General features: G+C 37.0%; 1 protein-coding gene across 6 annotated transcripts in view; it reads right to left on the bottom strand.

The window, feature by feature from the left end:
- Positions 1–979: 979 nt before the first annotated feature.
- Positions 980–10835, bottom strand: part of IRAK4 (interleukin 1 receptor associated kinase 4) — a 29007-nt gene continuing 19151 nt past the window's right edge. For 4 of the 6 annotated variants that reach the window (XM_032248362.1, XM_032248365.1, XM_032248366.1 and 1 more), the window contains 5 exons: positions 10665–10774; positions 6170–6353; positions 4937–4999; positions 2020–2178; positions 980–1887 (listed from right to left, as the gene is read on the bottom strand). In XM_032248362.1, coding sequence (XP_032104253.1) covers positions 1852–1887; positions 2020–2178; positions 4937–4999; positions 6170–6353; positions 10665–10774 — 552 coding nt within the window. In that variant the 3' untranslated portion in view covers positions 980–1851. Of the gene's footprint in view, positions 1888–2019; positions 2179–4520; positions 5000–6169; positions 6354–10664; positions 10775–10835 lie in introns of those variants that run through there. The other 2 variants (XM_032248363.1, XM_032248364.1) reach the window with 2 other exon arrangements.

Raw genomic sequence — 10835 nt, 5'->3', positions numbered from 1 at the left:
GACATTAAACTTTAAAGCCCCAACATATTCCTTGATTCTATGTCCTGCATCCTGGGCACACTGGTGCAAGGGCTGGGTACTCAAGGCCTTGGACAGCTCCATCCCTGTGGCTTTGCAGGGTGCATGGCTTCCCTCATGGTTGAAGCTGAGTGCCTGTGGCTTTTCCAGGCTCAGTGTGCAAGCTGCTGGTGGCTCTACCATTCTTAGGTCTGAAGGGTAGCAGCACCCTTCCCACAGCTCCACCAGGAAGTGCCCTGCTGGGGACTCTGTGTTGGGGCTCCAACCCCACATTTCAGTATGTATACTATAAGTCCCCCATTGCATATGCTCTGTATGATTTCCACATACCCCTCAAATGTGCGCAGAGCCTGTAAATATCATGGGAAATCGTCATGGGAAAAACATCATGGGAGAGTATCTGTATTTGTTTTCTATTACTGCATAATAAATTACCACAAGTTCAAAGGCTTAATGCAACTTATTGAGACAGAGTCTTGCTGTGTCACCCAGGCTGGAATACAGTGGCACAATCTCAGCTCACTGCAACCTCTGCCTCTCTGGTTCCAGCAATTCTCCTGCCTCAGCCACCCAAGTAGCTGGGACTATAGGCATGCATCACCACGCCCAACTAATTTTTGCATTTTTAGTAGAGACAGGATTTCACCATGTTGGCCAGGCTGGTCTTGAACTCCTAACATTAAGTGACCTGGCCGCCTCAGCCTCCCAAAGCGCTGGGATTTACAGGTGTGAGCCACCACATCCAGCCAATGTGACCCATTATCTTACAGTTTTATATATTAGAAGTCCAGCACAGCCTAGATAGGTTCTCATACTGAAGATCACACAAAGCTGAAATCTAGGCATCAGCCTAGGCTGCGGTATCATCTGAGGTTCAGAGAACTCTTCAAAGCTCACTCAAAGATTATTTGAAGAACTCAATTCCTTGTGGTTGCAAGTGAGGTCCCATTTTTTTTTTCCTCCTCCTTGCTCACAAATGGAAGGTAGCGCTCATCTCCTAGAGGCTACCTTTAGGTTTTAGCCAATGTACCACTCTCACAACATGGTACTTACTTCTTCAAGGCTTACAAGGAGAATCCTTCTTGCAAGAGTTCACCTGATTAGGTCAGGCCCTTTCAATAGTCTCAAAGGGAGTTGTTTAGGAACTCTAACTGCATCTGCAAAATTCCATCAACTTTGTCATGTAACATAATCTAATAATGGACATATCTTTATGGCAGTATCATCAAGGGATATTTGACTTGTGGTAAATGATTGCTATAAACACAATCTATAAAAATATGAGTAATAGGATTTTATAACTGGCTTTATAAACTTTAAATTTTATATCATTTTACAATTTACAAAGTACTTGTATATATTCCACATCACTTGATTTTCATGACTACCTGTCAGAGAAGCACAGCAGATATTAGCCCAATGTTATTATCGGCTCATAGCAGTAAGTGTGTGTCCAAAGCTTTACAGCCAATTAGTAGTGGAGTCAGTTGGGCTTCAAATAAGAGTGTTTCCACCCTACATACAGCCAAGGCTCTTTTTGCTAGCCCTGTAATTTTCAAACTGAGTTTGGTGATACTTGAAAGAGATGTTGCAGGGATTACTCTAAGAACTGAGGGTGATACTAATGGGTAGGGCTAAGTGTTGATATGATGGTTCTATTTTTGTATGTTGGACGTTCAACCTATGCTTTAATGGACGTTCAACCTATGCTTTAATAACTACTGTCCTGCGCTAGGCTGCTTTGTTAAAGAAGAATATTTATGAAAAAAATTAATTGAAAAAATGGTTGAGACAGGTGTATATAAAAAGTCAAGAGTCGAGCCCCATGAAGTTTTAAGAAGCTGTCATCTCTTGCAGCAGCTGTTGAACCTTTAAAAAAAAAAAAAAAAGATAGAAAAAAGCAAAAGAACCATATTACACAGCTGCTTTGAAATGTGCACTTAAGAAAATATGATGAACCCCACCCCTTTCACTTTTTAAATAAGTATAAAAAATTCATACCTTCTTAATGTCTGGTCTCTTATTTTTCTTTTCATGAAGACATTGACTAGCAACAGAGTACATAGCTTCTACTGAAGTGGAATCAGCATCATTCATCTTTTTATCAATATAATCTTCAATTGTCTTTTCTTCATCTTCAATTTCTTCTTTAATATCTAGCTTTAAAATGAGCATTAAAACTTTAAGAACTTCAAATCAAAGTGAAAGAAATTAGAATATACATTTTAATCATTTAAATTAATCTACTTTGTAATAACATGCACTCTCATTTTACTATCTTAAAACTTTATTAAGAATTGAAGACACAGCCTGGGAAACATGACAAAACCCTGTTTCTACTAAAAATACAGAACATTAGCCAGGCATGGTGGTGTGCCTATAATCTCAGCTACTCAGGAGGCTGAGGCAGGAGAATCGCTTGAAGCTGGGAGACGGAGGTTGCAGTGAGCTGAGATTGCGCCAGTGCACTCCAGCCTGGGTGACAGAGTGAGACTCTGCCTCAATTAAAAAAAAAAAAAAGAACTGAAGACATACAGGACAAATCCTACGTAAATAAATACGGCTGTCTACCACAAACTAACATTTTGGTTAATGACAGACCACATATATAGATGGTGGTGCCATAAGATTAAAATACCATATTTTTACTGTACCTCTTTTATGTTTACACATACAAATTTTTACCATTGTGTTACAATTGCTTACAGAATTCAGGATAGTATTACGCTTTACAGCATATGTTTGTAGCCTAAGAGCAATACCATATAAGCCCAGGTGTGTAGTAGGTCATATCATCTAGGTTGGTGTAAGCACACTATATGAGGTTCACACAGCAAAACTGCCTAACAACATATTTCTCAGGATGTATTCCTGTCATTAGGCAACACTTGACTCTGTGTGTGTGTGTGTGTGTCTAAATATATAAATATATGTATTTATATATATTAGTTCATAACATAAACATAAAAATATGTATAAATATATAACATATAAAAATAAAAATATAAATTATATATATTAGTTCATAACATAAATACAAAAATTGAAAAGCAAATGGGTGCAAGTACCTCCCATTTGCCTTTCAATTTTTATATTTATGTTATGAACTAATTGCTTATATGTTCCCATTAGCAGCAGCATTTACTAGGTGAGCAGCACAGGGTGGTCTGCTTCTTGATTTGCTTCAAATGGTGCAATTTCAACTTCTAGACCCAGACTCCTTCTCCCTGTACCCAACAAATTTCTCTATGGGTATTCAGATTTCTGAATCAAAGAGAAAAAGGAAGGGGAAAAATCGAGAGCAGAATATGATAAAAAAAACTAATAGGGTGAGAAGTGCAGGAATAAGGTGGTAGAGTTGAATGAGTCATGGCCCCCCAAAACATGTCTATGTCATAATTCCTGGAACCTGTGAATATGCTCTCATCAGGAAAAGAAGGGCCTTTTCAGATGTAATTAAGTATCCTGAGATGAGATCATTTCAGATTATGGATAATCCTGGAGGTAAGCCCTACATCCAATGAGCAAGAAAAGATTCTCTCTGGAGCCTCCAGAGAAAGCATGGTCTTGCCAACATCCTGATTTCAGACTCTGGCCTCCAGAACTATGAGCATATAAATTTCTGTTGTTTTAAGTCACACAGTTTTTGGTCTATTTTTATAAAAATCCTAGGAAACTAATACAGGTGGAAAAAAAAAAAAAAAAAAACAAACTATTCATGAGAGGTGGGATGTAAACTCTCCACAAACACTTTAAAAAGAAAAACTGAAAATATTGGCAATGGCAGAATCTAGTGACATAAGGGTTCTTCAAAGGATCACTTTCTTTTAACTGTGCTTGTATGAAAATCTTATTACTTTAGAGTCACATCACAGTCAAACCTTAAGACTAGGTGAAAGAATATAACCTTCTCCAAAGATTTATGATTTTCACTATTATATGTTGAAATGCAAAACTTGTGACTGAGATAGTCTATGTTTTTCTGCATTTCATTCTTACTCAACCCAAAGTTTTGAGGCTTTTACATATTTTCAAGGAAAACGTCTTAGGCAAAAATGATGGAAAATTTGGGCAAAGTATATGCTGCAAGTTAGAATCAATCTGGGTTCAGTCTTGAGCCCTCCATACCCAAAATGCATGTCACATAAACTCCAACTTGAAGGCAGTTGGTCAGAAGTTCTGGGCACCTAAACTTGCGACTGGTGTCTGGTGGATGGCAGTCCTGGGGACTGATCCCTTAACCTGTGGGATCTGACTCTGATGCTATCTTCAGGAACATAGTGTTAGAATTAAATTGGAGGACATCCAGCTGACTTCCGCTGCAAAGTAGATTGCCTGCTTGGTAGTGGCGAGAAACCCTCCCCATTCACATTTGGTCACAGAAATTTTGATGATTGTTGTGGTGGTGTGAGAGCAGAGAAAAAACATGATTTGAGTTTTTACTAACAATAGAAAATTAGGTATGTTCTTTACTGTAACTTTGTAAATAAAATACTCCATGATAGAAATAAGTAGAGAACTTTTATTAGCAATTTTACTCTGATAGACATTTGAATGGAAGTCATTTTTTTCCCTTCTGAAAATGCTGAAAACACTGTTAATAATAGTAACCACCCTGAAAGTAATAAAATAAACATAAGCTAAAGAGGACCTCAGAAATCATTTAGTTCTATTTTCATTTTACCCACAAAGAAATCAGAACAAAGACTATAAAAGTGACTTTTCTAGGTTTCACAAATACTTCATGGCAGAGCTGAGAATGAAAAATATTTAATGCTCTATCCATATGCTACAGTGTAATAGCCAATGGAAAGATTGCCAACAGAAAAGGTTATTTCTAGATGTCAAATTTATACATATAAATTTCGACTACAAATATAGAGAAAAGAGGACTGAGGAAAACAAATATTTTAATTACCAATAACTGAGGTTCACGGTGTTCATCCACAGCTGGAAGTCCAGTTATTATTTCTAGTAAAACCTATGAAGACAAAAAAAAAAAATCCGTTAATATAATATGCAAGACAGGGTGGGCATGGTGCTAATGCCTGTAATCCCAGAACTTTGGGAGACAGATGTGGGAGGATCACTTGAGCCCTGGAGTTTAAGACCAGCCTGGACAACGGGAGACCCTGTCTCTACAAAAAAATTTTAAAAAAACATTAGCTAGCTGTGGTGGCACACACCTATAGTCCCAGCTACTTGGGAGGCCGAAGTGATAGGATCACTTGAACCTGGAAGATTGAGGGTGCAGTGAGCTGTAACGGCACTACTGCACTTCATCCTGGGTTACAGAGTGAAACCTTGTCTCTCTAAAAAATATATATACTATAGATGATACTAATAAATTAGATACATAACACTCAAGACAAAGATAAATGTAAACTAGAAGGAATATGAATCTTGCTTATAAAATTTGATGAATCATTCCATACAAAGCTATGTCTTTTAGATATTTAAGTGGAAAGAACATGAGCTTTGGGCATTTCTCACCATCCTTCCTTCGGGGACATCTTGGACCCCATCATGACCATAAGCAGCACTTTTCCATTGGCAACTTACTAAAGAGTCAGCCCCACTCAACATATAATCCTTTTCCTGCCTCTTGGGGATTCTTCACAAGAATAACTTTCTGGCTCTTAGAAGGATATTATTTTCTAAACATTAGGCATAGTCTATAGCCCTATGCCTTATTTTCACAGTGCTATGAAGTTAGGTTTCCATATATGAAACACATATGAGAAAATAAAACGAAGAAAAAGCCCCTGGCATCTCCAACCACCCACACCTATCTCTTACTCTATCTTAAAGTTATTTGGAACAGACAAGTAGATTAGTAAATGTCAAAAAATGTAAGACTAAGGTATATACTGTATGACATGATTCATTTAATGCATTAGGCGCCATGCTAATTCATAAATACAAACAGCAAGAAAATAATTTCTTATAGTCATTTCAAAAATAACTCAAAAGTCTTACACATTGGAAGAAGTTTTCATAAACTTTCTGGCATAAGTAGAAGTTAATGCGAAAAACTTATATTGCTACATAAGAGAGCTAAACAAGATGGGTGTATTAAATAATATTCTATTTCACTTTCACAATTATAGCAGAATGATTATTTTTTACTAATTATGTGTATGGAACTTACCACACCAAAGCTATAAATGTCAGATTTGGGTGTTATTTCTCCTCGCAAAGCTTCAGGTGCCATATAAGCTGTTGTTCCCACAATTCTGCTAGTCATGACTGTCTGGGCAAACTTCTCAGAAGCCCGCGCAAGGCCAAAGTCAGATATTTTGGCAGTAAAGGCTTCATCTAGTAAGATATTTGCACTGAAAAAAAGTAAAGTTTGAAGAAAAAAATGTTTTCTCCACCCCAAAAAGTCAAACAGTTCCTTAGCTAGATGCATGTATGGATGCATGTATGTATGTACGTATGTATATGCATACATGTATATGTACATACATATTTACAGATTATAACATTTTATAGTATGTATCATCATAAAAGCCTGAAATTTATAGAAATAAAGCTAGAACTAAGATTATAGCTAAAGAGAAACAACTGTCCTCTTTTTTATGTTTCTAGAGGAAAAAATTTAGAAGAATTAAAACGAAATAAAATTGTCTACATTAGTAAGAGGTATTTTAATTATTCCACAAATAATTTATTGTAGGGTAAATTCCTACAAAATCTTCCAAAGCACCTTTATTAATTCCTTTTTTTTTTTGAGACGGAGTTTTGCTTTTGTTGCCAAGGCTGGAGTGCAATGGCATGATCTCGGCTCACCACAACCTCTGCCTCCTGGGTTCAAGCAATTCTCCTGCCTCAGCCTCCCAAGTAGCTGGGATTACAGGCATGCACCACCACACCTGGCTAATTTTGTATTTTTAGTAGAAACAGGGTTTCTCCAAGTTGATCAGGCTGGTCTCGAACTCCAGACCTCAGGTGATCTGCCCGCCTCAGCCTCCCACAGTGCTGGGATTATAGACATGAGCCACCGTGCACGGCTATTAATTCCTTTCTTAATATTTATCAATTCATTTAAAAACAAATTTCCAATCAAAGTATTGCAATTATGCATTTCTTTATTCATTTTTTTTCTGTACTATCAGGAATCTTTTGAAGAAAAAAAAATACGGCCAAAATATCTCACTCATTATATGCTTTCATACTTTCATTAAACAAAATCTTATTGAAAACTCCCTAAGTTGTAGAGTATTTAATCTCCCTGCTGGGCATGGGGGAATCTTAAAATCTTATCTGTGATAGGCATAAATAATTTTTTAAAACATAATGGTAATATTAGGTACAAAATGCTGAGAGAACAACCATGTGCCTGGAAAAAGTAGGGAAAGTTTCAAACAGAAAAAGAAGGTGAAAAGTGTGCTTAGTATTGAAGGATTATTATAAGTTGATATTTATATGAGGGAAAGAAAGGAACTGCAAGCAAATGGAGTAACATGTACAAAGTGATGAAAGTATGAAGGCATATGGTATACGTGGTCAACTTCAAGGAACAAGTGTACAAGAAACATGGAGATAATTTGAACTTTATCCTGTGAGCAACAGGATACCAGCCAGAGTTTTCACAGTAGGAAACTGATGTTACTAGACTTCACTTTTAGGACCATGACCTGCTAGTGTTGTAGTGAATAGATGAGAACTGATACAGACTGGATTTAGGTTGACTACAAAGGTTTAGAACAAATCAAATGAGAGATAATGAGGGTCTAAATGGTCATAAAACTGGGGTAAATGGGAAATGAAAATTTTGAGGCTCACTTAACAGAATTTTGTAATTAGCACATTATAGAGAATGAGAGTCTTTAGCTTGAGAGAGAATGAATGGTGACTTCATTTTATCAGAAAGGAAATGTGGGAAGACTTTAGATTGGGAAGAGCTGATGAGTTTGATTTCTGATATGCTGATTTAGAGGCTACTGTGGGATACCCACATGAAGTGTTTTGGGTATGAGGATACCAAAAATCCAGGATTGAAAGCTACTGATACACATTTGAGAGATACTCACATATAAATATCAGTTAAAATCAATATAATATCACTCAGTAAGAATATACAGGGAGAGGCCAGGCACAGTGGTTCATGCCTGTAATCCCAGCATCTGGGAGGCCAAGGCAGGTGGATCACCTGAGGTTGGGAGTTCGAGACCAATCTGACCAACATGGAGAAACTCCATCTCTACAAAAAACATAAAATGAGCCAGGCGTGGTGGTGCATGCTTGTAATCCCTGCTACTTGGAGGCTGAGGCATGGGAATCTCTTGAACCTGGGAGGTGGAGGTTGCAGTGAGCCAAGACTGCACCTCTGCACTCCAACAAGAGCGAAACTCCATCTCAAAAAAAAAAAAAAAAAAAAAAAAAAAAAGAACATACAGGGAGAGAAGAGACATGATGTAAGAACATAAGAAAGTACCAATACATGGAGGACAAGAGATGGTGTTTCTTTTCTCATCTAAGGCCAGTTCCTCTGCTTGGGCTGCTTCCTACATTCTCAGGAATTCTACTGACCACATTATCTCATTTCTCTCACCCATTATATCCTCTCCCTCTTACCTTCTTACTAGCATATAAGCATAGTTTAGTCTCTGCTATTGTTAAAAAAAGTTTCCTGAATGATATTATCTATTTCTAGCTGTCCCCTTCATCAGTAAAATGTCTTAAAAGACTTGTCTATCCTCATATCTCAGTTCTCTAGCCCTCACTCTTTCAACTACAATGTGATTTCTAAGCCAATTACTACATGGAAACGGGTCTCCATAAAGTCACCAATGACCATGGTGATGCTAATCCAATGACTAAAGCACTTGACTATTTTTGACTACTCCCTCTTGGGAAACACTTTCTTTCCTCATTTTCACGGACTCCACACTCTCCAGGTTTTCATCTTACCTTTCTCTGTATGTGTACTTCCTTAGATTCCTTTTTGCGATTATCTCTTTCATTTGGCCATTAAGTCTTAGGGTTCCTCAGGACTTAATCTTGTGACCTTTTCTTAATCTGTATCTCCCCTTAAGTGAATAGAGTCACTTCAATTACCACCTGTATACAAGTAATATATACATTTATACCTTCAGCTCAGACTTTCAGCTCCAAATCTGTATATCACACTGCCTAACATCTCTACTTCTATATCTTAAAAGAACCTCAAACACAAGTACAAAGACTAATTCACATTTTCTAACCACCTCTCTAACCCAGTCTAACCAGGTCTTCTTTCAGCCCTTTCTATATAAGAGAATCATGCCATAATCATTCCAGAATGCAAGTCTGGATGCCATTATTCCAGGAGTCATTCCTGAACTTCCCTCTTCCTGATCCCCAGAACAGCCAAGATGTCAACAAGTTCTGTCATTTTAATCTTTCTAATCTGCTCAAATCTCTTCATATAAACTGCCACCTACGATAACCTACTAACTGCCTCTTCTTACAGACTGTTCTCTACACTAGTCAAAGTTGTCTTTGCAAAACTTAAATATGATGCCACATTCCTACTTAAAATTTTCAATGGTATCTTATTACACTTGTGATAAAACTAAAAGCCTTATGTTGGTCCATTAGGTCCTATAGGACTTAGCTTCCTACACCTCTGTAATTTTATCTCCAATCCACCACTCCATAACTTTCTGCATCTCAGTCATATTGCATTTACTTCATTTTTTTTCTTTTTCTTTTTTTTTTGAGACAGTCTTGCTTTGTTGCCCTGGCTGGAAAGCAGTGGCAGGATCATAGCTCACTTCAACCTTGAACTGCTGGGCTCAAGCATCCTCCCTCCTCAGCTTCCCCAGCATCTGGAACTGTAGCCATGCACTACCATGTTTGACTGATTTTTTTTTTTTTTTTGTAGAGATGATGTATCACTATGTCGTCCAGGCAACATAGCCAGGTCTGCAACTCCTGGCCTCAAATGCCTCCTGTCTTGGCTCCCAGAGCATATTTCATTTCTTGTAACTCATCATGCTCCCATATTCTCTCTCACCATTGGTCTTAAAAATGTAGTTCTTTCTGCCTAGAATATTCTTCTCCCCATCTTCTATTCTATAGCTACCCTAAAATTGTACCTACTTATTTCCTGCCCATTTTTTGAATCTCTGTTTAAATATCACTTTCTTGGAAATCCTTCTTTATATTAATCCTATATACTATACTACATACACATATGTGTGTACTGTACACATTAACATTCTATTATTTTGTGACTGATTGATGTTGAGTTCTATATATTAATATGTTACTTATAGTAGGTAAATATTTAACTAGATAAATACACAAGAAAAAAGAGAACTGAAAAGTACTCATGGAGGATGAAGGTAATTCAGAAAAGAATGGTGATCCAGAAACTAAGAAAACAACTAATTTCCATAAGGCAGAAGTGTCAAGAAGAACAGAATAAACTACTATTAAAACAAACAAAAAAGGTAAGTAGGATGAGTACTGGAAGTAGGTCACTGGGCTTGGAATAAAGGAAATTATAGATGTCCTTAGTGAGAAGAGCTTCCATGGAGTGATGCGGAAAATGTCCAGAAGCACTAGGTTAAGACATCCATGTAAATAGTGAATAGAGTAACAGCAAATTATTCTTTAAAGATGGCTTTCCAAAAGCTTTAAACAGTAGCATTTACCTTTTAATATCTCTATGAATATGATGATTTTCATGTAGAAAATTAATGCCATTAGCTGCATCCTGAGCAATCTTGCATCTCATGTGCCAAGAAAGTGGTGGAGTACCATCCTTATAAAGAAATAAATCAAATTATAAACAAGAAAGAATAATAAAAAATCTACAGAGAATA

Source organism: Sapajus apella, unplaced genomic scaffold, assembly GCF_009761245.1.
Source record: "Sapajus apella isolate SASKATOON/1434 unplaced genomic scaffold, GSC_monkey_1.0 scaffold66, whole genome shotgun sequence".
NCBI lineage: Eukaryota > Metazoa > Chordata > Mammalia > Primates > Cebidae > Sapajus > Sapajus apella.
Note: the sequence above shows the minus strand (reverse complement) of the source record. Positions and strands in the feature narration are given on the sequence as shown.